Raw genomic sequence first — 24,971 nt, 5'->3', positions numbered from 1 at the left:
TGGGGCTAATGTGCAATTCAAATCATGTTTAGTCATCGCCCGATTGCTCCTTTTTAATAACAGCTGGACTCTTCGAGGGAAAACTCTTTCGCCGTGCCAAATAGCTTTAACTCTGGCCTCTCGTTTTGGAGCCAGGTGTAGCTCTCTTAAACGTGCTTCTGGGTTCGGTGGAGACTGCTGTGGGCTTGTGTAAAAGCCTCTCTGCACATGGGTGAATGGACTTTAGGACGGAAGAGCCTGCATAAATGTTTTATGATATTTAAGATGCTGTTCTTCAGTGGGTGCAAAAAAAAAGCTCCTCCGAGGCTTTCTGCCCCGTGGTGCACCTGAAAGGCGTCTCTGCCGCTTTGCCATGTGGCATTCCTCGCGTGTTTGCTTCATCTCTGACGTCTAAGTCGAAGAATGCTTTTCAACTTCGGTATTGAAGCTCTGGGAGAGTCGCAGGTGTACTCTTAACACATGTCTGCGACTTTTTTGTCTTCCTCCCCCGCTGATCCCGTTTGGGGTGAGCATAAACTTTTAACTGTGAAAGCCGTGGTGTCTTGACACAGAAAAACCTCAGAACTGCCGGCTGCTGTGACTTTTGCCCTCTATCAAACACTTCAGTTTGATTTTTTCACTTTCCCAACCTGTTTTCCAAGATGTATGTTGGAAGAAAGGGCTAGAAGGAAGCTCGCAATTGCTCGTTCCCTTAACTTTTATAAAACTGGGAAAAGTGGCTGCGAAAGTGACTTAGTGGGTACCATAAAGCAGCGAGTCATTGATCCTGTGCCGCTTAAGTTTCATTAGTGTGAATGAATAAATCCGGTGTCTCCAGTGCATAACCAGAATCAGGCTTAGTACTTTAAACAACTAGTACTTTTTTCCCGTTTCGTTCTATTGCTAAGATCTTCAAAGGCCGGTGACTTCGTACCTTGTTGCGTCAGGCTTGTCCCAGGCAGTCACGGTGAGTTTCTTGATAGATGAAATAAAGCAGAAGATTGAGCTTTGCTCTGACTTCAGGTGGCTCTGGACTAGTTCTGTAATAGTCTAGTTCTGGAGAAGACAGCTGAGCGTGTGCAAGCCTTCCAGGGACGTAGACTTGCCGGTGAGCCTGGGGCTCGCTGGAGTGGCGGCGTGGAGTGGAGTGGGGCGGGTGCCCCGGTGAAACCCGGCTGCCGCCGACGTTGCTGTGCGCCGACGCGGAGCTCGCGGTCCGCCGCTGCCTTGCGCTGGGACGATGAGCGAAAGGTTTCCCTGCATCCCCGTCGAGCTCCTGGCGTTGTGGGTGTGGTATTTCTTTTCCATGGAGATAAGATCGTGTTTAACGTTTGTGAAATCCACGGAGGTTCTTCGATGAGCAGATGTGGTGTAATTTTCTATGAATTTTGCTTTTTAAAAATCATTTGTGCACGGCTGCAGAATCAAGGGTCCTAACAGGGTTTTTATAAGGAACTTGTGATATGAACTTTTAATGGATATTCCTGTCACGTGTATCTAATCTAAATGGAGTCCTCGCGTTGGCTTTATTTTGGAGAAAGACCGACTATCTCTCTTCTGGTTTAGTCTCGCACATGTCTCTCTGTGACTAGCTCCAAATCTCGGCTGAAAACGTGAAGTGAAGTTGGAGATGGAAGAGCTGTGCTGCCTTGGGTTGAAAGGGGCAGCTTGAGCTCGCCCATGCGTTTGGTAGGTCTTTGGGAGGAGTGGAGCTGGCCTTGGGGGTGGGGTCTGAAAACCAGCAGTGCCGACTGTCCCTGTACCCGTAGATCACTGTATGATGTGCAGTATGAGGCGAAGATCTTGCGTGCTGACCCCAGTGTGAAGGGCAGTTTGGCAGACGGGAAGGGCTCAGCCCCACGCGGATTGCTCCTGTGCAAACTCCGGGCTTTCCTGTCACTTTGCGTCTCCTGCCAAACGCTCGCTGATGTGTGTCAGCGTTTCAGCCCCAGAAGGACTTAGAGGCGCTCAAACAGAGTCTGCAAGGAGAAAGAGCCAGGAGGAATAAATACGTTGAGATGAATTTCAAAAAGGTGGTGGGTGACAGCTGTGCGTCCTAGGATTGGAGTGTTTCTGAGAATAAAACCATCAGTTGCTGTCATTCACCTCCCGGGTATGAAATTGGAAGCCCAGTTACCCTTGAGTGTTTCATAACCTTTACCTTTTGGAGGTCAAGGCCATGTCATCATTAATCTACCATCGCCTGAAAGCCTCAGGGCTCTGCTTTTCATCCTGCCATCCGTCATGCTGCAGCAAGATACAGGAGAGTGACCAGAAGGGTCCGGTTTTATACACACATGTGGGCACACACCCTTCCATTCTCCGAGAATGAAAACACTGAGCATGTGATTACGGGCTCGTGTCTGTCTCTCTGCATTTGTGATGAGAGTTCTCCAGGGTTCATCTGCAAATTCAGAGTGCGGTTCTCCTGGGGACACTTTAATCTGTGGAGAGAGGCACTCTGGCCATGCAGCGTGAAACTTGGCCTTGGGGGGAGAGATTTCAGAGCAACATGGGGTTTTAAAATAGAGCGTGTGCTGCAGACAAGTCGCTTCCTTGTGCTTCAGGTAGCTGCCGCTTTCAGTGGGGTCCTTGCCCCACCGTTTGCGTGGTGGTGATGTGATGAGCCTGACCCAAACGGTGGCCGTGACCGTGGTCTGACAACGGGGTAGTCCTAGATGAGGGGGGACCGTGGGGAGCGTCTTCAGGGCATTGTCCCCCTTTCCTGTCGTTTTCTCCCTGTCCTGAATCTGTCCCAGGTTCTCTGCTCAGCTTCAGCTGCTACCGAAGAGCCAGGCTGGTTCTTTTTTTCCCCACTTACCTACTTGTGCGGAGCCGGCCGTAACTGCTGAAGTCTCATCGCGTAGCGTGTCGGGGGGCAACTGCTGTTTAACCTGAACGCCCGCGACCTGGATGCTGCGGGCACGAGGTCTGTGTCGTGCGTGGCGGGGCCGCGCTGGCCCGAGGCTGCGGCGCGGCGGCTCCTTGGGCGCGGGGATCGGAGCTGCTCACGGCGGACTGCTCGTCGGAACCTCATCTGTGCGAGCGGGTACTGGGGGCCGAGGTGGCTCCTCCGCCCTGGCCTTGAGCAGGGAGGACAGCGAGAAGCTCATACGTGATCTGGGATCAAGATTTTTCTGCCCTCCCCAGAAGCAAGGCTGGCGGTGGGGCTCGCCCCTCCGTAAGAGTTTGAGTCCTGGAGGTGAGTTACCAGAACATCCCACCGGAGAGCTGCCGCCGTTGTCCCGCGTTCCTCGCTCCGTCGCTGCGCGGGCTCCTGCTCGCGGCTCGCTCGCTCCAGGTGGGGCACGAAGCTGCCGGAGAGGATCTGCGAAGTCTTCCTTGCGGGGAGTTTGCCCGTCGTTTCGCAAGGTAACCAGCTGTGCTCCGCCTGCCCCCGAGTCGGGCTCCAGTTCTGTTCGCAGGGCAGCGGCGAGTGCCAAAGCTGCTCTGTGCACCATGGAAACCATGAATTAATGCCTTTTGGCATTAACTCTTGCACTACCAGAAGTAGCATTTCTACCTCCTCCCTGGAGAGAGGGAATGATACAGTTTTTAAATGGATCCTTCTATCTTTTGGGAATAAGTGATATGAGCCAGAGGACAAGCAGTTAAACCTGGATTTAATCAATCCTGACAGGCACTCTTGCAGTCTGGGGCTGCTCAGCCTGTGCTGCCCTTTGGGACCTCTTCCAGCGCACACCCTGCGCAGGCCTCCCCTACTCGTGTCACTGTTGCTTCAAAAAAAAAAAAGACTGCTCGAAGCCCAAGATTCTCCTGGTTCCTGTGTGCAGGCTCCTGGAAAAGCCGCTAGCACGGAGGGGCAAGCTGCAGTTCTGCTTCGTGTTCGGCTCTACACCGCTGACCTGGTGTTTCCTGATGAGAGGGAGGGTGAAGAGCTCATTTTCCTTGTCCTCACCCCTCCGCTCAGCGCGCACACTTGCTGCTGGGGGCATCGGCCACGTTGCGCCCCCGCGGTGTCCGTATGAAGGTGACCACTGGGCGAGGAGGGGGCCTGGATCTCGCAGCGATAGGAAGCGGATTCCCATGGTGCCGTGATGCTCTCGCCGACCATAGCTCAGTGCAGACCTGTGCCAGCACCCTGGGGTCCTGCGGGTGAAGGTAAAGGGTCGCAACTAAGGCTTTGTGGTTAAATGCAGCGCGGCGCACATGTATCGGTACGTCTCGTATAAATGCTGTCGTGCATCCTTATTGCCAGCTCTCTGGAAAGATTTGAGCTTCTGGGCTTGGAATCCTTCATAAAAGCTTTCTTCCTCTCCCCTTTCCCCCCCTTTTTTTTGACAAACTACAAAATAACTATTGTGGAGTGAGTATAGAGGGACCAAACCTAGAAAGAGTAAGGTTAGAAAATAAATCTGACACACTGCCAGAAAGGTCAGCTTTCCCTGCAGATGCTGGTGCACCCATTTGCACGCTGGAGCACGGCCCCGGGGCGCTACCAGGGGTTGATAGATGCAGAGATAGCAGCGTTTTGATAGAGGTAATTTTCCTCAGATGGGTTTCAGCACCCTATGAATCAAAACCTGTCAGCGAGAAGCTAAAGATGGAGTGAAGTTTATTGTACGCGTGTTTGCATCTGACACTGTCATGCTAGGGGGTCAAGTGAGCGAGATCATTAGAACAGTGTTGATTTAGTACGACGGTTATGTGCTTTCCCTGCAGGGCAGTGGTGGGGGTGGGAGGGTGGGGGTGGCTTACCGAAAAAATAAATAAAAACCTACAGCTCAGTACAGGCCCTGGGAGCCTCTTGTGTCCTTTTTTTTCTTTTTCTTTTTTTTTTTAAAGACACACTGCTTTGCTTGAAGTGGCTTTTGGGCTATCCTTGCACTAGCAGGATTTGAACACCACAGTCACCAATAATGATTTTTAAGAGCACATTTGGACATTGCTAAATACGCAGGTTGATTTCTCTTTGCGGCCAGGGTTTGCACGGGCATCACACTGCTACAGGCAGCAATTTTCTCTTCCCTTCCCTGTCCCATGTGTTGGTAATCCTTTCCCACGTGTTTCCTTCACAGACCTCGTGTTTTGCTGCTTTTGCAGAGCTGGAAGTGAAGGTCCTGGGTTGAGTGAAGCCCTGCGCTCAGTCCCTCTCTGCTGCTCACGCTCGTGTGGTCGTAGGAAAGACGCTCGCCTTCTGACCTTCTCCATCCTCATCCATAAAATGGGGCTGCTGGGGTTGTGTGAGATGGGGGTAGTGATAGCGATGACCTTTGCCCATGACTTCAATATCAAATAGCAGAAAGAAGGACTGGCAGAATAGGTAGTGAAGGTGCAGCTGTTTAATGATAGAGCGGTCTTGAAAAAATCCTCCGTAGTGGATTTCTGGGAAAGAAGGTTAAGCTGAAGACACGGGCAATCGGGCTTAGTGGGATTCTGCCAACGGGAGGACGTTTGCCATAGCGGTTAGCAGCAATTATTGCAATGAAGTGTTGTAAATGCACAGAAGGAAGCAAATGTGCTGTTTGGGCCATGGCTGCTGGTGTGGCTTCCTATGGAGCCAAAGCTTGTGAGAACCTCTGTGTTTTCAATTAAAACTCTTTAGTCGTCCCTGTTGCCACAACACATGGCAATGTCATAATTAATAATGCTGAGCTGGTTGCTATGGTGTCATTTATGTAAGATACTGACCCAGCCGAGTTGCCCCGCTGCTTGCTAACGGGGTGCCCGGTGTCACTGCTTGTCAAATTTGGCTGTTGCACCCATGATATCGCTTGGTGTGTTTTATGACCTTGAGCTTAAATGGATAAGTGTCCAGTTTGATTCCTCTGCTTGACTAACTAATTTCAGCTTACTCAGGTGGATTATTGGGATTAGAAGTATGTTTTCTATTCTTTTCAGAAATGGTGCCCTTGCGGGTTCTTGTTCTGTCTTGTGCAACTTTTTCCGAAACCAGGGCGTGACACTGGTACCTCTGTTTTCCAAGAACGCTGAATGGCCGTGGGCGGTTCCGCGTCGGAGTGGCGCTTCCCGGGATTTGCTGGGCAGTGGTTTGGGCCCCTCTCGCCTCTGCAGCGATGGCCGGGTTCTCCCTGACCGTGAGGAGCGAGGGTCTGCGCGTGGGCCCTGCTCCCCAGGAGAGCAAAGCGTGGCAGGTGGGGCTATGGGGGGTGAGAGCTGTGAAATGTGCTTAATGGTGGGGGCGGAAGGAGACGTTATGGAAGTGCAGCTAAGTAACCAGACAGCCTTAGTTGTAGAAATGGTCTGAATGAGGGCTGAAATAGCCAGAGCTAGAAATAAACCCACAGAAAATGGATGCATTGAGGCTTTTATGGGTAATGATGGGTTTGGCTATTACTGGTGATCGGGACATCAGTGTGGGTGATGGCAAGGGAAATAAAAGCATCCAGTTTTTATGGAGAACCTTGAGAAAGAGGGACCTGAATGAAGGCTCTGGGAAATGTGGATAGAAATTTACTCACTCAGGCTAGAAAGAAATGAATTGAGACTTATGAAGATAGAATGAGTGCTGAGCTTCCATCTCCAAATGAAAATGTTTTCAAGAGAAGTGGAATCTGGTGCAGTGAATAGGAGGTCACCTCTCGGAGAAGAAATAGGCTCCGAGACTTCCCGTCCCAGGAACGTGTGGCCGGGCCTTTGGCCTGCTCTGTCCGGGCTCCTCTTGTCGGCTGTTCCTTCGAACCGCCCCGCCACTGGTAGCCAGGTACATCATCTGATAGCCGCGTACGTGCGTCCCGGCCCGTCTGAGATGTGTCGACATGTTGGTAGGCAGAGCTGTAACGTCAGAGCCAGCGCGTGTTGTCTGCTTTGGTGCTTGTACCACCGAACCAACCGTCAGGTTCCTGCTGTCCTGTTCCAGAGGGGCACTGAGGAAGGCCCTTGCACTGCTGCAAATACTTCCCCCAAATCCTTCCTAGACCATGTCCAGACAAAGGCGAGGTTTTGGCTGTGGAGTCTGAACTCCTTCCTTGACACGTGTACACACCTATGCCGTATGATGGTAGCTACAGTAAGCAGCTGCCCCTTGCTTTGCCTTTTCACCATGCTCAGGTATGATTGTGAAGAAATTCCAAGCCAAGATAGTACAGTGCTGTAAAGATGGGCAGGCTCGAGACGGTGTTGGGCGTTATTTTAGGAAGCCGTTCTACAGACTGTTAGGTGAACGCTGCCCCTGCGTGCGTTTCTTCATCAATTACTGCTGAAGGAATAGAGGTTTGGACAGAGCCGCCCTCGTTAGCTGAAGTGCTCTTCTGGTGCTCGTCTCCAGCAGCCGGGCAATAAATCCCCCATGGACGGTGCACTTTGCCGTGGCAGAGAACAAGCCTGGTCAGCTCTCAGGCATCTCTGCTGTCTTGCTCCAACTCTTTTTCTAGCAGGTGGTCTGTAGCTGACTGCAGGAAGACTGGGGGTAGGAGGAACATGATTTACCATAAAAAGAGAATTTTGAGGCTTTGCCAATGAATTAAATCTTTGTCCTTCTTTGTGCCAGAGTGAAGAAGATGAGAAACTGAAGAAGAGAAAGGAGCGGTTTGGCATTGTAACGAGTTCAGCTGGGGCTGGAGCTACAGAGGACACAGAGGTAAAACACGTTTTTCTGAGGGGGTGGGAGTGGCTGAGAGTCCTGAGAGGAGAAGCGAACGTCCCCGGAGGTGTCACTGTGGCTCTGCACACCTGGGACTTCACTCTGCTGCTGGCTCCCCTGTGCTGACTTGGGGCTGACCCTCTAGCTCCTGCAGCCACTCATCCTCTTTTCCTTGGTGATTAGTACCGAGCTTCTGCCATCCAATCCGATATGGTTTTTCCCTGGCTCCTGCTGGAAATAGGCCGCTTTGGAGCACAGCAAGCCTCAGGAGCATGCCAGCCCTTGTTAGCATCCAGCTCCTCGTCTTTCAGAATGGCACAGAGGCTTCCCGAAAAGGCAGGGGAGCACATCTGCTCTATTCCAGTTTTTCACTGCTATTTTTCCACCCCTCACTTTGCATTGATGCACTCTAGCTGTTACCCCTCCTTGTACTTTGTATTTCCCTCTGTCCTGGTTGCTCCTGGACCCTCTGCTTCACCTCGGATGGTTATTGTAGTCTTCATCAATACATCCATGGCAGCTCTATAACATAACGAGGATTGAGACATTGACCCTATTCCTAGCTTTTCTCCTCCATGCTTTGTTCTGTCCCCTTGGCGTGTCCGTCCTCTGTGTACTTGGCCCATCTTTTAAATTCGTAGGCTCCTCAGGGCAGTGACCTGGTGTTTTGTGTAGTTTTATGCTTTCCTCAGGTTCGTATTGTTCCAAGCCACCGTGCAGACTAGTGCGCTCTGCTCTGCCACAGGAGTTGCTACGTTTGTTGTCTGCAGAGTGCCACGTACACCTAGGGCGCTACGTAAATAAGACTCTAGCGTAAATCAGCATGAGTCGGGTACCCCTCGCTTGTGCACAGAGGGGCTCCTCCTGGATGGGGATTCTTACGTTAACAATCAAACGGCAAAGGCGGCAGGAGGGTGAGCTGTTGGGTCTCAGAAACTGCTTAACCAGATGGCTTCTGGATCCGACGTACAAGAAGTGGGTTTTGTTTGGTTCCTAAGAGCAATCTCAACAATTCAGGTGGGGTTTAGGGGCTTTTTTTGTTTTGTTTTTAGTTTACTGCAAAATGCTGCCCCGAAAGAAACGGTGAACAGCATTCCCAGCCTTCTGCCGAGCATGGGAGAATGAGCCCCCTATTCGGTCCGAGTGGAGGGGGTGGCTGGGGGTGAGGGATTCCATGCTTTTCCGTTAGGTCACTTATAGATTGTGCCTGGAACAAAAAGGTCTTTTTACTAGTATTGTGTGCACTCAAATGCACCTTTCCCCTGGAGATTCTTGATTAGGGCTTCTGTTGCCCCCAGGCTATTTATCCTGCTAAAAATTAAGATTTATACGCCCCTCGTGTATCGGCTTAAAGGCATATCTGAGAGACGCAATAGTATATTTAATGCGTTTTAGTGTGTCCCTCTCACCTTTTCCATGAATAGAAGAGTGTTAACCCTTTGCCCTTTTACATTTCCCACCTCCCCACTGCCTGGAAGGGTTTCTAGGCCTCTAAAGTAGTCATTGTTCCCAGCTCAACCCTTTTGTAGCGTATTGCCAGCGAGATGAAGTGACTTCAGCAGCACTGTATCTCAGACACTGTATATTTTTGCTACTTGATTTTGGGGCTCTGTTTGTTTGTTCAAATGCCAGAACAAAAACTTCGTAGCTCTTTGCCAAACATGAGTATAAAACATTCTCTGAGCTAAGTGTGTCCGTGTGCTCAGGAAGGGGTTGGAGCTGCCATGCACTGGTGGTGTGATCTGCACCAAACTTCTAATAAATTCTCCATCAGGTCGTGTGAGATTGTAAAGAACTTGTTCATTTGTTTCTTTTTGGTTTTGATTTTTCTTGTAATTCCTCTTTGCAGGCAAAGAAGAGGAAAAGAGCAGAACGCTTTGGGATTGTCTGATGCCAGTCCGTTTTAGCTTCAACCCATTTGCAGTGTGCCTCTTGAGTGCGTGCATACTCTTTCTCTCTTCCCCACTTTCTCTCACTCCCACACTCTCTCTCTCTTTCTCTAGGTCTTAGTGATGAGTGGACAGGGAGTCTACCCATAGTTGTATGATTGTGCTACTTATTTTTTCAAGTTACAAAGTTTAAAAAAGAAAAGATGTAGAGCAAAAAGAAGAAACTGTTCTTATTGCATCTTTGGTAGCTTGGAGTCCTGTGGTCTGGTTCTGTTTTCCGGCTGCTTGTGTGGTCATCTACAACCGCTCACGCCGGACGTATCGTCCGTCCGGATTAGATGGAGAGTGTCCTGGTGCCCTCTGAACGCTGCTGGAAAACGTCTGTGCCAGGTGCAGGAGAGAATCAAATTCTGCCTGTTAAATAGCTGGGTGGATCGAGCTACTGTAGGACCCAAAGTGTCCGCTATATGATGAGAAAGGGAAAAATGTTCAGGAATGAAGATAGAGCAGGGTTTGTTGTGCCCTTGGCAGTTGCTTCTCTGGTTTTGAGAATTCAAGTTATGCTGCTAAAGCAAGGAACTATTTGAAGTGTTGCTCTCTTTTGTCCGTTTGTTTTGGTACTGTTTCCATCTCTCGGGCTGCCCTGGTCCTCTGTTCCTTTACCTCGTGAAAATGGGCCTTGAGGTTGAGCTGTTTCGTATTCTCTTCCCAGCAGCTAGGGTAAGAACAGTCTTCATCCCAAGAGCACAATGCGTTAACCAAGTTCTGCTTTGGATCTCTGGCGTTTTACCTCCTAGCTCGTCCGAGATCCATCAGGTTGAATGTCAGGGAAGGGTTTTCTCTGGTATGTTGTCTCATGTTGTCAAAAATGGAAGAGTGGCATTTTTGATAGCCAACATACAGGGCAGTTTCAAGACTGCCTTCCTTCCCAGGGTAAAGCTCAATGGGAAGTTGTCAGAGCAAGAATTGCCAATGAACCTTAGATCAAGACTGGTGTCCTAAAGTGAGGAGGAAGAAAGTAGCACTTGTAAATGGAGCCTGTTCTGACTGCTTCATTCGTCCTGCCTCGTTAGGCCCTCTGTGGCTCATGGCGTTCCATACACGTTTTCCAGGTTTCCTTAAGGTCAGTGATACATTTCTCTCCTTAAAAAAAGAAAAAATCTGTTTATTCTCAGGCTGGATTTTATTTTGTCCTCTTCTTGCTTCAGAATAACTCTGTCGAGCTGGATAACTCACAGACTTGCTGAAGAAGCCTCAGTCTTCTCCGAGCTGCCAGACAGTGCAGGAAAGCCCCGGTGTTATCCTAGGACCTGTGTTTTAAAAGTGTGGAAGTTCTTGGTAGCTGTGTAGGAACACGGTTCCTTCTGCTGCGTTAACTGTAACCGTTTCAGTGAAATTGCAGAAAAATTGGCCAAGTCACGTGAAAGGCAGCGTTGTCACAACTTGTTAAGTGCTTTTAGTTGCTTTTAGTGTTTCAAATGGCACCTCTGTTCTTAGGGAGCGGTGAAGAACAATTCCTCGTGTTGGCCTGCATAGGTGGAAGCAGTGGCAGCGGTGGGGAGGTGTAGGACCCTGAAGCCAGTTGCTGTTTGATTAGCAGTGCTGCGATGGCGAGGGAAGCTATCTGGTGCCCTTTCTTCTGCCTACCTAGAGAGTGAGTCCCACTTGCAAGCAAACATTCCTGCTACATCTTCCATCTCGTGCAGTGCTTTCCCTCACACTAATACCTCGGCCCCAGGTATAAGCAGAAATTTATACATCTTCTTGGATTTTTAGATGGGCATTTTGGCCGAAATCCTCTTGACTGAAGACTTGCGTCCTCGGATTTTTATTTCTGACCGTAACCTCTTGTTGGAAAGATTGTCCATGCTTGGTTCCTTAAGATGCTAGAGAACAGTGGATGTGTCTACAAATCAAGCTTTTCAGAGGCTTATACCTGACTCTTATTAAGCAATAGATATATATTTTTTAATGTGGCAGTCTTCAAACTGCTTCTGTTCCATTAATGTTTGCAGTCTGACTGCATACGTGTGCCCTCGGTGACTCTAAGCAATACCTTGGACGTTTGTTTACTTTCCCAAAGGGCAGCTAAAGCCACGGGGTCCGGGTTACGTTGTGTGTCTTGGGTTGTCAGTGGCTGAGTGAATCGAAGCTCCCTTGCTCTTTCCTGATTTAATGTAATAACTTTATTCTGATTGGTTTTTTTTGTATGTCAGATTTTGTAAGATGTATTTTCTATTTGGCTCATGATCTTTTTGCTCGTTATTTGCTTGAAATGTTTTGTAGTGTGCCAGGGCAAACACTGCATTTCATTCTTGGTTTCATAATAAAACTGCTTCTTTAAGGCAATTCTGGTATCTGTCAGTTTGATGTATAGCGTAACCACGTTCTTCGCTCGGGACCGGAGCGTGCCTCCGGGACGGGGCTAGAGCAGGCGGAGCGGTGGCCCACGTTAACTTGCGTCTCGTCCTCGCCCCGTGCGCGGAACAGACCTGCGTGCGCTTCCCCCAGCGCCGCGGCCGAGTCGGCGGTGCCCCCCTCATCGGGCTGGGCGGGGAAGCAGAGTCCCTGCGTGGCTGGGCCATCCCCCCTGTTTAGGAAAATTGCTAATGTTAACTTCTTGTGGCCTTGGCAAACTCTTAATCTCCTCTTGCCTCTCTAAATTGACCTTGTTGTTTCGTTTGGATACAAAACTTGCTTCCTGCTGACCTCATTAAGCTTTGCAAGCTCTGAAGAGCTCGGGACTCTACTGCAACTTAACTGCTGATACATCAGGGCTATGTATAAATAAGGGGATGGTTGCTGCTTCTCATTGCTGATGATGTGGATGCTGTAGGCCGAGGGTAATTATTAGAGCTTAGGGGGGAAGGGTAGATAGGATAGATATCTTGTGGAGTCTTAGGCTTCTTGATATCTGGTTATTTCAAGTGCCTCCTTGTGCTTTAGCTTGAGAGTTTTAAGTGATGGGAAAAACCAGGATGTGCTGTGTTGTGAGAGTCCTGCTGGTCCAGAACCTGTCCCAAAGTTGCAGACTTGCTGTTACTTTTGTGAATACTGAAGTACAGAGGGTGAAAGGACCCCGTAGAGGTTGCACTGTACGGCTTCTGGTAGCATTTGGTGAAGGCATGTAGGACACAGGCCTCAACTTTTGCTCCAACGGTGCAATTTCATCACCTTCCCCTTCTCCAGCCCCGAGCAGAGCCCAGGAGCCCTGATTTCGCTGCCTGTGCCTGTCGGTTGTCCCGGCTTTCTGGACCGAAGAGCAGAACCGTGGGCCCCGGCTCTGCTCTCTGCCCGCAGGAGCCGTTTCTGCTCTGCCTTCCCGGCCCGGAGCAGCGCGTCTGCCCGTGCTCTTCGCCGGGGCGGGTGGCGCGTCTTGTGCCCCGGATCAGGCTCCTCTCTACAGAGCCCGTGGGGTTTCTGCCCCTTCCCTCCCTGGCCGACCTCCTCCCCGGGGGCCGGTAAAACTACATGTGTCTGTTCTCCCCCTCCCTCATTCACGCTGTCTCCTCCCCTTGTTCTGGATGAATTTCCCTTGGCCGTGGTACCAAAATAACGCTGAACTCTGCTCCGCTCCCTCCCTCTCTGCCCCCACGTAGATGTGTCCCCATCCGCAGCCGGGGCACGGGCAGCGCTGCCCTCGCTCGCCTTCCCCTGCCGAGGTCCGTTCCCGGGGGGGCCGTTTTGTAGAGGACGCTCCATCTTTTAGACGCTGGGCTTTCCCCTCCTGGATGCAGGGGAGAATCATTCTAATCACACTGTGTTTAAAACACCACCTAATTTATTTTTCCTCTCCAAGCTGGGGGCTGCTCGTGACTAATTTGGGCTGAATAGGCAAAGAAAAAAAGCAGCGGGCACACAATGAGCGGGGGAAAGTGTGGGAAAGCGAGCGAAAGAAAAGGAGGGCTGGGGCTTGCAGCGTGAGAGCTGGTAATGCCGTGCAGTGCCCAAATTCAGCATGAAGTCACTTTTCACAGCAGACGCTTGGGCTGTAAATGCAAGTGGGACTATAGGTCAGCCCAGTGGGGGGGACCGGGGGGTGGGAGAGGGAGAAACGGTGGGTTTGCACAATGCAAAGGGGAAAGAGGAGGTGGGGCGAGGGAGCGAGGTGCACGGGGGGTGCGTGTGTGCGTGCTCCACCGCGAACCGGTGCCAACGCGCGTTCTTCCCCAGCGCGCTGTCCTCTTCTCCCGACGGCCTCCTGCCCCCAGATCCTCCGTGGGTGGGTCGGAAGCATCTTTTGTTTAAATTCACGAAAATAAGGAGACAAAAGAGCAGAGCCTGGAAGTGTGTTTGAGCAAGAGGAGGGACTAACGGATGCGTTTTCAGATTTCGTTTGCCCCCAACCTTTCCTCAGCTCCCTGCACTCGCCCTCCCGCTTTGCCCTGGTCGGCGTCGCGGCCCGGCCCCGGAGCCCCCTCCGCCCGCGCTGGGCCCGCCGGAGCCCGTGAGCTCCGGGGCTCTCCTGGCCCGACGCCGCTGTTTCGGGCTGGGGCCGCGCGCTGCCCTGTGCTGGGCCGGGGCCCTTCTCGCTCTGCTCGTCCTCCCCTTCCCGCAGCTCCTGCAGCGGCTGGGCTGAGCGGTGCTGGGCTCCGCTCTGTCCTGCCTCTTGCCGTCCTCGGGCTGGGGAGGAGGTGGATACTGCAGCTCGGGGGCTCGGGGAGACCTGTGCGATGGGGCTTGGCTGCGCTGGCTGCCCTCGGGTTGTCCCTTCAGGCCAGAGCGGGTCGTTCGGGCGCCCCGGCTCCCGGCACGGCAGGAGTCGGGGAGGCTGGCTCGAGCGGTGGCCCGTGCTCCGGAGGAGATGCCGAGGGGCGGCTGTGCCGGCTCTGCTGCCGCGGCCGCGGTGGTGGCCGAAGGGAGGGCTTTGGAGAGCGGGGTGCTCTGCGCCGTGGTGGCCCCTGGGGCGGCTGCTCACGTGAAGACCTTCCTTCTCTTCCAGGCTCGCAGGTTTCCTGGCTCGGCCTCAGGAACGCAAGCGTTGACCTTGCTTGGCCGGTTGCTCCCGGCCCGCGTGGCCTTTCCCCGGCGATGGTAGGCTGCGTGCGAGAAGCAGGAGCGAGGGCTGGTGGGCATCGTCGTCCCTCTGAGCGGGTGCCCCTTCCGTCCCCAGCAACTTGCTGCCCTTCGCCGGAGTTCGGGATGGTTTGGGGGTCTTAAGGGTCAAGTTTAAATCCCGGCCCCGCCACGGGCTGGAAATCCAGCAGAGCTGGCCGAGCCGCTAGCGCCCAGGGGCAGCAGAGCCTCATCCCCGGGACGGGCACGTCCCGCGCCGTCACCGGTGGCAGGGGAGCTGGACCGTGCCCAGCTCTCCTGGGGCATCGCCCCGCTGCTGGCGTCTCCCACCAGGGCTGCGGGGAGATGGTGGATCTCCGCCAAGCTCCCTGTTGATGGTTTAATTACTGCGAACGTCGCATGTGGACGGTCTTGTTAGGCAGCGGAGGGGAAGGTTAGGGGAGCCATATTATGTCATAGCACAGCTGTGGGTGGTCGTCCGGATGTCCCTGTCCCAATTTGTCCCCGCAAGCCCTGCCCCCGCGCCCTGGGTTTCCGAACTAGGTCAGCCGCTGGCCGGGGGAAGCAGGTGATGTGGGGTGCAGCCCCGGCGGCCTCAGGGGAGACGTGACCAGAACAAAAGCAAGCGCTCGTTAAACTCTTGACATCGTCCTCCCAAACAAACAAACAAACCCAACCGGGGACCTCTCTGCCGAGCGCGAGCCCTCCCCGCGGGCCTGCTGGGGTGGCCCTGAGCCCCGGGACCAGGTGACAGTGGCTAGCCTGAAGGCTTGGTCGGGGCGAGCGCTGCAGCGATGCCACGGACCGGTGCCCCAGGCCGCCTCCTGCAGAAGATCTCCCCGTTTGACCTCCGTGTTGTCTTCTCGGGGCCCGGGGAGCCGGGGCTGCATTAGGATATGGGCTGTCATTGTGTTTGGTATTTCGTGTCGTGCTTCGCGCTGACCTCTGGGTTCTGGTTCAGTGCCGATGCCATAATGCAGGTCCTGGAGACCTCCTGCAAGCTTTTATCCGAGCAAAAACTGCCCAGGAAAGCAAAGTCCAGAGATGGTAGAGCAGGCAGTTGCTTTCCCCCACCGCAGCAGCTCTGGCTTCGGAGGGACCCGGCACCTTGCCCTCAAGCACAGCCAGGACCTCGGCCTTGCTTGGAGCTGCTCGTTGGCCCCGAGGTGAGCTCTGGGTGTGGATGGGCCTAGAAGTGCCCAGGTGGAGCAAACGGGACCCAAAGCAGGGCTGAAGGCCTGGCGGAGCGGAGATGGAGAGAAGGGTGCAAGGAGGTGGAGGGAACAGCAGAGGGATCGGTGTCCGCCTCCGAGGACCCTGGCGTGGGGGGAGCGGAGGAGCAAGAGCGGGGAAATGGCGAAGCTCAGCGGCGTCTTTGCCACGGGGCCCTGGGACCTGGCTGAGCCGGGGGTGGCGTCGGAGCCGAGTCCTTATGGCTGATCCTTCCTTGTGCCAAGATTTCCCCCTCGTCTCCGCAGCCCTGCACGCTGGGCCCTGCACTCTGCCCTCCTTCGTTGGTCTCGTGGCCAGTGACCCGCCAGCCTCCAGCTAGCTGCCTGCACCCCCTTCCCCCCCCCCCACTGATCACGGCTGTAATTAGCTGTGACATTCTCGGCATACCTGCAGCTCCTAATGAGGCTCCATAAAGGCTGCCCTGATCTGGTCTCCTCCGGCACTTCGGGCCACTTGTAAATCTCAGCTTTACAATTTGGGGCTGTGCTCGGAGGAGGCGGTGGCCGTGGGAGGGTTTGAGGCTCTCGCCCGTGCGTGTGCGCAGGGGGAAGGGGCGGCAGGGCTACGGCTCCCGCCCCCCCCCGCGATGCTCGGGGCGGTTAGGCCCCGCGCGAGGTGCCTCGGGCTCTGCTGCGTTCGTGTGCGTCGTCCCCTCCTTGGCGTAACCTGCAGTTGCTGTTCTCGGGCAGCGGCTGCCCGAAAACAGCCCGAGAGGCTCTTCAGCCTTGGCGTGAGCCTCAGGTGGAAGCTGGTGCAAGTCGCACGAGCTCCCCGTGGGAGCAGAACGGGGAAGCCAGCCCTGCCGGAGGGCCCTGGCCGCCCTGGAGCCTTCGGGTGGGATGGGGACGTCTTTCTCCGGGGGATTTGGGTGGGTTTTCCTGTGGTTGCCTTCTGCTGCGCTGACTCTCAACTTATCTTTCTGCGTTGTGTTCAGACCGCAAAGAGAAGCGTTTACGGGGGGCTTTAAAAGGAGAGTTGGGTACCGCGTTTTCGGTCCCATCTGGAATATAAACCCGGGAATGTCCTCGGCAGCGAGTGGTTCTGAGCTGGGCACGGTAATTAGGGTGGATTTCTTCCCCTCTCATCTGCTTGTCCGTGTTGCGGGCTGGTTTTATGGCTAGCATCAGGGAGCGTGGGAAAAATGAGAAGCATTAGGAAACATATTTCCCGAGCCAGGCAAAGCTCGGGTCACTGGATCAAGCCAGAAGCTCTCGAGGGAGGACGCGGGCGGGGGGACGGAGGGCTGGTTGCTCCAACGCGCCAGGGTACGGAGGGCTGCCGTGACGCATGGACTCAGCATGCAGAGCCGGGAGAGTTTCCAGAGCCCGTCGTGGAAGCAGAGGCAGGCTGAGGTCCCCGCCGGGGACCCGTTTGCAAGACGCCCTAAAGGAGAGGGCGGCCTCCGACCACCTCCGCGCCCACCTTCGGTTTCGCTGATGGGGGAATAACGTGGGCTGGGGCGCGGGCTCAGGCTGGAGCCGGGACTGGGGTTGGTCCCCGTGGCAGCTTTCAGAGGGACAGTAACGAAAACAAGCGGAGGAAAAGTAACCCAAGCAAAATGCGCTCGTCAGCAGAATTTTTCCCTTTTTCGTCTTTTTGGCTATATAAATTTTTTATTGTACAAAAAGTCTAAAAAAAAAAAAAAGGAAGGAATTGGGACAGAAGCAATGGTTATAATATACACAAGAGACTAACCCAAGTTACAGAACAAATGTAATTTATACAACACAGAAGAGAAGTAACTGAGACAATCATTAAACTTTTTCCTTTCCTGTCGCTTTTCCTAAAATGGTTTATGGCAGAGGAGCTGCGAATCCCGCTCGTCCCGTCCCGCCGGGCCAGGAACGTGAACTTTCTCCAGTTATTTATGCCCGATGCTTTCAAATACCAAAGCCGTCGCCGCGGTTCACCCCGGCAGCATCTGCGTGCAGCAGCCCCGGGGCGAGCGCTCCGGGGGGGCCGGGGGGGCTCCCAAAGGCGAACTTCTCCCGGCACCTCGCCGCGTGGAAGGAGGCGCCTGGGGAAGCGGCTCCGGCTTTGCCCGTGTGCGAGGGTGCCCGCTGCGGTTTTGTGGGCAGAAAACAGCAGAAAAGGGCCCCTTTTGGGTCGGCGCGCGCTGCAGCGGCCGGGCCGTCGGGGCCGCGAGCATCGCCGGTTTTCGGCCGTTACCCGGCACCGTGCAGCGCTCGCCGGGCTGGGAGGGCGCGCGGCATCGCTCCTCGCCCAGGCGCCTCGGACGCGACCTGGAGCCTCGCAGCCGCCCCGTGAGGTAGATGTTCTCCTTGGAGGAAGCGCGAGGAGGGAGGGATGCGCGGGAGCCCCCGCCGCTGCCCCGGGGACCGCGGGAAACGTCTCCTCTGGCAGCAAGGAAAAAACACCAAGACGCACACGAACTAACCCTCACGCACAGCAAGTACAAGAAGAGAAAGCACGGACGCGAAAGCGTCTGCGGTCGAGCCCCAGCCGTGTGGCGAAGGAAATCCTGTGCTAGTCTCCTACGTTTTCTTTAACCTTCCATAGTGCAAATGGTACCTTAGCACAAAGCAGTCTCTCGTTGCAGAAGTTTATAGTGAACATTCAGCGTTCCCGAGCCGGACGCTCCGCTCCGCTCCTGCCGCTCGGGAGGAGCCGCGTCTCCTCTTCCACCGGCTCCGGCGGGAGCCTCGGCAGCGGCCGGGGAGCAACCACGGCCGTCGGCGGGACGCGGACGTGGCCGGGCGCCGGGGCAGCGGCAGGACCCTGCGCCCGCTCCGTGCCGGTGGCGCGGGAGCCCCGCGGAGGGGCCGGGAGCCGCCGGGAGCCGAAAGCTCGGAACTCTTTGATTTTCGTTTTTAAATATTTTTTTTATTTTTTATTTTTTTGATGTTCAAGTGCTGTGTTTGGTCATGTGATTAACCCCCCCCCCAACCAACAGTGGCCTTTTGGTCGTGCGATTCGAACCCGTCGAGCCCCCCCGCCCCGCGGCCTCCGTCCTGAGCCGTCGGCCTCGTAAACCCGCCTCTGCCTCTCCAGACACCCAAGTAAAAAACGACAACAAAAACGAACCCAAAAAACAGAGAAAACAGAAACGGACGAACAAAAATAAGCTAAGACATTACGCACAGTAACAATACACAGTGTAAATAATAATATACTGATGGGGCCGGCAGCGCCCACCCGCCCACCCCGCCAGGCCCGCCCGCCCGCCCCGGGGCACTGGGACCAGTCCGCCCTGGGCACTGGTCCCAGTGCCGGGGCAGCCCCCTCCTTTCAGCGCCACGTGGCTGTAACCCCCCCCCGGGCCGGTGCGGGGGCTCCTGGGCGCGGGGCGCTCCCCCTGCCCCGGGCCGGTCCCCGAGGGGGTGGTCGGCGGCTGCTCCCGCGGCCCCGGCTCCGGCGCGGGGGGAGGACGGAGGCGGCGGCGGTTGGACCCTCGTCACCCGCATCCCTCCCCGGCCCTCGCGGCTGCGGGAACGCTGCTCCGGCGGCGGGATGCCGCCCCGGGCGGGAAGCGGCCCCCAGGAAGGGCCGCGCGGCTCCGAGCACGTGGCCCCGGGCCGCATCTCCGCGAAGGGCGACGCCGCCTCCAAACCGGGCCGGGCTCCAGCGTGTGACGGTGGCGGCAGCGGACAGGCGGCACCGGAGCGGCCTTTTCCCGGCACGCGCATCCACTCCTGGCACCGCCGCCGCCGGCTCGGGCTGCCCCGGGGGGACCGGCCCGGCTGCCGGTGGGGCAGGACGGTGCAGCCGGGCTGTTTGCGGTGGTGGAGGGATGGAGAGGCAACGACCCCGGGGAGCCGCGCGGTGACTCTGCGGGCGACTTTTCCCGACGGCCCCGTGCCGGGATGGGCCGGGATGGGGGGGGAGCCCCCCCCACGGCGCGGGGCGCTGCCCCCCTCGGTGCACCGGGCCCGGAGAGACCCGGCAGGGCCGGGGCGGCAGCTCCCCGAAAGGCACTAACAGCAGGGCGGGGGGACGCGCCGCCCTCCCGGCCCCGGGAGGCAGCTGGGGGGCCGCTTCCCCTCCCGGGGGGCTGCACAGGGAGGGGGCTCGCGCCGGCCTCTTTGGTGGTACCGGAGAGTTGCTCGGCCGCGCACCTCCCTCCGGCACCGCCGCGGCCCCGGCCGCCCGCCCCGCTCCTCGCCGGCCCGGCACGAGGCAGCCGCCCGCGGGGTCCCGCCGGGAGCATCTCCGCGCCGCTCCGGGCACCGCGGCCGAGGGGCCCTAAGTGCTTGGAGCGAGGCGGCGCGGCCGCCCCGGCCCCTCTCCCGGGCGCCTGGTCCGCGGAGCGCTCCGCGGGCGGCCGGGGGCAGCCGGGCCCAAGTGCTAAAGATGCCGCCGGCCCCGCGGTGCTCCCGGAGCCGGGGCTCCGCCGGCGCCTCGCCGCAGCGCTCCCTAAGTGCTACGCGGGAGCATCCCGGGCCCGGAGCCGCCTGACGCCGGCCCCTTCGGATAAGTGCTAGGGCCGGGCCGCGGGCTGCTCCGCGGCGGGCGGCGGGGTCCCTCCCGGGCGGGGGGTGCCGGCAGCCTGGCGCCGGGGGCGGCCGCCCGCCGTGGCCCCGGCCGGGGAGCAGCGCCGTCGCCGCTTGCAAGAGCGGAGGGGAGACGCCGGGGCAGCGGGGACGGGTGAACTCTTGGGAAACCGGGATGCTGTTCTCACGCGAAAGTAATCCAAACATCGAGGGCAGAGGGGGAGGCGAATGTGCCGCATAAGCAGAATTTCTCCCCAGCCGGAGCCTCTGTCCAATTCTGGCCCGTGCCGCCTCCGGATAACCCCGCTCCGCCGCCCGGCCTCCCTCCGGCAGCGGGGACGAGGCGCTGGGCTCAGCACGGCCCCGCGGGGCTCGGCGCGGGCGCCCGGGTCCTGCCGGCAGCCTCCACGGGTGCCGGGGCCGGGGGCTGCGGTGCCGCCGGCCGGTCCCCGAGGGCAGGCAGGGCGCCCCCGCCCGGCCGGGGACGGGACGGGACGGGACGGGCGCCGAGGGAGGGGAGAGGCCAGCGCCCGCCCGAGCGGGGGTGCCAGCAGCAAAGCGCTAGCCGGAAGGGTTAATTAATAAATAAATAAATTAAACAAGGGAGACGGGTCCCTCCCCGTCCCGGAGGGCTCCCCGCAGTCCTCGCTCCGGCAGCGCCCGGGACGCCCCGTCCTCGCACCGGGCCGGAGCAGGAGCCGGCGGGCGCGTGGGGATGGGTCGGACGCGCGGAGCAAGCCGCGGGCGCCGGAGCCGTGCCGGGATCCAGCTGGACGAGCCCCACGGCGCGGGGACGTCCCCCGAGCCCGCTCGCCCGGGGGAAGCGCCGGCGATCCGGGGAAGTCTCCCTCGGCGCCGGGCGCCTTGCTCGCCGGCGTGGCTCCTCCGCCGGCTCCGCCGCAGCTGCGTTCGCCCCGGTTTGGTTCGGCGCCGGAGAAACCCGGGTGGAAGAAGAGTCTCTCGGTGGCGGGGCCGCGTCGCCGTCCGATGCGGTGGCTGCGGCCGGGGCCGGGGCCGGGCTGCCCCCGCCCTCCTCCGTACGGTTGCTTATTGCACGATGCATGTCGAAGCGCAGGTTTGGTGCAGTATTTCTCCGTGGGATTTTATTCTCTCTCGTTCCCCGACATTCAGAGGAATTTCAACGCTTGTTCTTTGTATGTAAAAAATAAAAATAATAATAATAAAAAAAAACAGTGGAAGAAAAGATGAGTTTGTTGGTTGGAAGCGGGGGGCCCGGGGCGGAAGGGGCAGCACCAGCTGGGGTCTAGGAGCATCCGCATCTGTCAACTACCATGCCCGGGATCTTGCCGTAGATGATCTGCTGTTTGTCGTTGAAGTAAAGCATGTTGATGGGGGACATCTTGGTGGGGGTGCAGCAGGGCCCCGCCGAGCCCCGGGGGTTGGCCTGCTGCACCAGGTGGGTGTGCGGGTACTTCTGCATGAACATGTACTCGCACTGCCCCGAGCAGTAGTTGGCTTTGTATCTCTTGGGGGCGATAATCCAGTCCCAGCCGAAGGCCTCGAAGTCGACGGTGAGCGGGTAGCGGCAGCAGCGCGACTCGGTCGAGTGCTCGTCGCAGTCGAGCCCCAGGTTCCTCCGCGAGCGCTTGTTGTTCTCCAGCACCCGCAGCTCCATGAAGGGGTGCTGGGGAGAGAGGCGACCCTGAGCCCTGCCCTGGCCCCAGCGCCCGCCCGTGGCCCCCCCGGCCGACCCCAAGGAGCCGTGACCAGCCCCAGGTAGCTGTGACCGTCCCCACGGGGCTGTGACCGTCCCTTTGGGGCCAAGACCATCCCCACGGAGCTATTACCAGCCCCACAGAGCTGTGACCATCCCCATGGAGTTGTGACCATCCCCATGGGGCCAAGACTGGCCCCCGGGAGCTGTGACCATCCCCGTGGGGCTGTGACCATCCCCGTGGGGCTGTGACTGTCCCCATGGGGCCATGACCAGCCCCATGGAGCTGTGACTGTCCCCATGGAGCTGTGACTGTCCCCATGAGGCTGTGACTGTCCCCACGAAGCCGTGAGCACCGCCAGGGAGCTGTGACCACCCCCATGGAGCTGAGACCATCCCCAGGAAGCCATGACCAGCCTCACGGAGCCACCAGCACCCCTAGGGAGCCGCGACCATCCCCACGGCCGGGGCAGTGCCGGGGGCCGGGGCCGCGCGCCCTCGCCGCGGCCGTCACCTACCAGCCCTTCGGCGCCGGGGCCCAGCGAGGTGACGGCCAGGTCGTTGCCGTTGGGGTCGAAGGCGTTGATCTCGATGCCCCAGTTGTTCTGCGGCTGCTTGAACCAGTTCTGCAGCACGTGCTTGAAGTCGATGCTCTGCCAGTGCCCGATGCGGGAGTTGAGGTCGATCTTGAGCGAGCGGATGCGGATGTGGCGGCTGCCCTCCTCCGTCACCGGCTTCAGGCGGAGGATCTGCAGGTAGACGGTGGAGGTGTGCTGCACCGGCCGCAGGTACACCCACAGCTGGGCCTTCACCACCTTGGTGAACATGATCTTGGGGCTGAAGTTGAAGAAGCAGCAGTGGGGGTTGCCCTCGATCTGCACCACGGGGTCCGCTGCGGGGAGGAAGGAGGTGTCAGGGGCCACCGCGCCGGCCGCGCCGGACCCTCCGCCCGACCCTCTGCCCGCCGCGGCGTGCCGGGAGCGTCCCGCACCTCGCGGTGCTGCCCGCGGCACAGCCGGCCGTGCCGGGGCGTCCCGGGGCCTCCCGCGCGCCGGGGCCGCTGCAAACTCCTCCTCGGTCATTAGGAGTTGAAGGTCGGGCCGGAGGTCGCCGGAGGGGTCATTTCCCCTCCGTCCGCAACGAGGGCTCGGGGCTGCCCCCTGACCCCGCGCCGCCGGGGAGGCGTGATGCCCGGCGGGCGGCGTGCCGGCGGGGATGCCGGGGGCCCTGCTGGGCGCGGGGGCCGCGGAGCACCTGCGGCACCGCCGGCAGCCCCCCGCCCTCCTGCCACCGGGGTCCCGTGCCCGGCCCGGCCGGGACGCCGCATCCCTGGCGGGTCCCCGCTCCGCTCCCCGCAGCCCGGCACGGAGCCATGTGCTCGGAGCCGGGGCCACCGGCGGGATGCTCGTCCCGGCGGGATGCTCGCCCCGGACCCGGCTGCCTGGGGACCCACCGCGTCCCGCCGGCCCTCCCCCAGCCCCGCCGCAGCACCCTGCTTGGAAAAACCCGGCTTCGCTGCTCGGCGAACATCTGTGTCGAATTGAGCCGGGAATGTCCCCCCCCCTCGCCCCCGCAGCCCCCTCCTCCTGCCACGCACCGGTCAGGTTTAATAGCACCCAGCTGCAGCGTGGGGCCATTTGCTGCGCGCGAGGCCTCCCCGAACGCGCCGGGGTCACGACACCGGCCGCAGCCCCGGGAATGCCAAACCGCCGCCATGTGGCCCCGCACCCCCCCGGCCCCCCCCCGCCGCGGGGGCCGCCCAGACCCCTCCCGGCAATCCGCCGTGCACAAGCCCCCCGTGAAACCAGCACTGCCCCGGCGCCCACCGAGCCGCTGCCTCGCAGCACATCGCCTCGGCTTCGCCGGCGGGACGTCGCCCCGGCGCGTCCGGCGCGGGCAGGCGGGAGGCTCGATGCCGCCTCGATGGGCTCCCTGCCGCGCTGGGCGCACGGGGCTCCCCGCAGCCCCCGGCCGCTCGCTGCCGGAGCCGGTCCCGCGCTGCCGCCGCGCTCGGGAGCTGCCGCGGCCCCGGTGGGCTCGGGCTCGGGTGCCAGGGCGGCCCCGGGCACGGGGGGGGGGGTGCCAGGATGCTGGTCCCGTCGCTGCGGCAACGGGGGGATAAAGGTTACCGGGACATCGGCCACGGCTGAGCATGTGCCGCGACCGAGCCCCCCGCTCCGCCGCTCTTTGTTCCCGGCCCGGCGCGGAGGGGGCGGCCGAGCCCCCCAGCCTCGCTCCGGGCTCTCGCCGTTAACCCCTCGGCGGCTGCGCGGGGCCGGGGGGGCTCCCGGGGTGCGGGTGGCGGTGGGACGGGCCCCGCCACGTGCCGGCTCCGGCGGCTGCCCGGGCCCCGGTGCCGCCGCTCGGCTCCCCCTGACCTTGAGCGGGGCCGCGGGCCCCGGACCCCCCCCAGGCCCCCCGCGCAGCGGCTCCGGGGCGCGGGGGCCGCGGCACCCCGTCCCCCCAGCGCCCCTCATTAGCCGCCCCTCCGCCCCGGAGGTCGCAGGGGTCACGGGTAGCCCGTAAATGGTTTTAGGACCCAATTAACCTTCCCGAGTTTCTTGTGCAGTTAAAAAAAAAAACTGGGGGCGGAGGGGGGTGCGGAGGGTCGCGGCTCTGGCTGAAACCCGGGGTGAGGGGGGCGGCCGGGGCGGCCGGGGGGAACCCGAGAGCTTTATGGCTCTGCCGCCTATAAAGCCGTCCCTCCTCCTGTTCAGGAACCATAAAAACCCACACAATTGCCGAGGGGAGGCGAAGAGGGGAGGAAAAATCATAATAATAACGGTGCGGAGAGGGGCCGGGGCTGCGCGCGGCGGGGGCTCCGGCCGGGGCGGCCCGGGCCCGGCGGCGCCGGTGGCTGCAGGATTTAGGGGATCGGGGGATGTTGGATCTGGGGGCTGCGGGATTTGGGGGATCAGGGGGTCGCGGGCCGGGGGTCCCCCCGAGCATCGGCCCTGCTGGCGCCCGGGCGGCGGGGAGGAGGGGCCGCGCTCTGGTATTTATTTTGGGGGCCCCGGGCTGCGCAGGGGCGGGAGGGGGCCGGGGGGGCAGCCAGCGGTAGCGCGGCGCGGGGAGGAAAGCCCCAGCGTGTTGTCAATTTTATGGGTAATAAAATTTCAAAGCCGCCCGAGTCTATTAATGCCTGGGAAGGAAATTCGTCGGGG

At 58.8% G+C, this 24,971-nt stretch overlaps 2 protein-coding genes across 4 annotated transcripts in view; one reads left to right on the top strand and one right to left on the bottom strand.

Moving 5' to 3' along the window:
* SARNP (SAP domain containing ribonucleoprotein) overlaps positions 1-11,781 on the top strand; it is a 33,827-nt gene extending 22,046 nt beyond the window's left edge. For 2 of the 3 annotated variants that reach the window (XM_064498598.1, XM_064498596.1), the window contains 2 exons: positions 7,451-7,540; positions 9,393-11,781. In XM_064498598.1, coding sequence (XP_064354668.1) covers positions 7,451-7,540; positions 9,393-9,434 — 132 coding nt within the window. In that variant the 3' untranslated portion in view covers positions 9,435-11,781. The remainder of the gene's footprint in view (positions 1-7,450; positions 7,541-9,392) is intronic. The other variant, XM_064498597.1, reaches the window with a different exon arrangement.
* Positions 11,782-20,600: 8,819 nt separating this feature from the next.
* GDF11 (growth differentiation factor 11) overlaps positions 20,601-24,971 on the bottom strand; it is a 6,240-nt gene continuing 1,869 nt past the window's right edge. The window contains exons 2-3 of the mRNA XM_064498580.1: positions 22,326-22,699; positions 20,601-21,777 (exon numbers count right to left, since the gene is read on the bottom strand). Of these exons, the coding sequence (XP_064354650.1) occupies positions 21,397-21,777; positions 22,326-22,699 (755 nt within the window). The 3' untranslated portion in view covers positions 20,601-21,396. The remainder of the gene's footprint in view (positions 21,778-22,325; positions 22,700-24,971) is intronic.

Source organism: Dromaius novaehollandiae, chromosome 28 (genome assembly GCF_036370855.1).
Source record: "Dromaius novaehollandiae isolate bDroNov1 chromosome 28, bDroNov1.hap1, whole genome shotgun sequence".
NCBI classification, from domain to species: Eukaryota; Metazoa; Chordata; class Aves; order Casuariiformes; family Dromaiidae; genus Dromaius; species Dromaius novaehollandiae.
The sequence above is the reverse complement of the archived record's forward strand: the minus strand, read 5'-3'. Positions and strand labels throughout refer to the sequence as shown.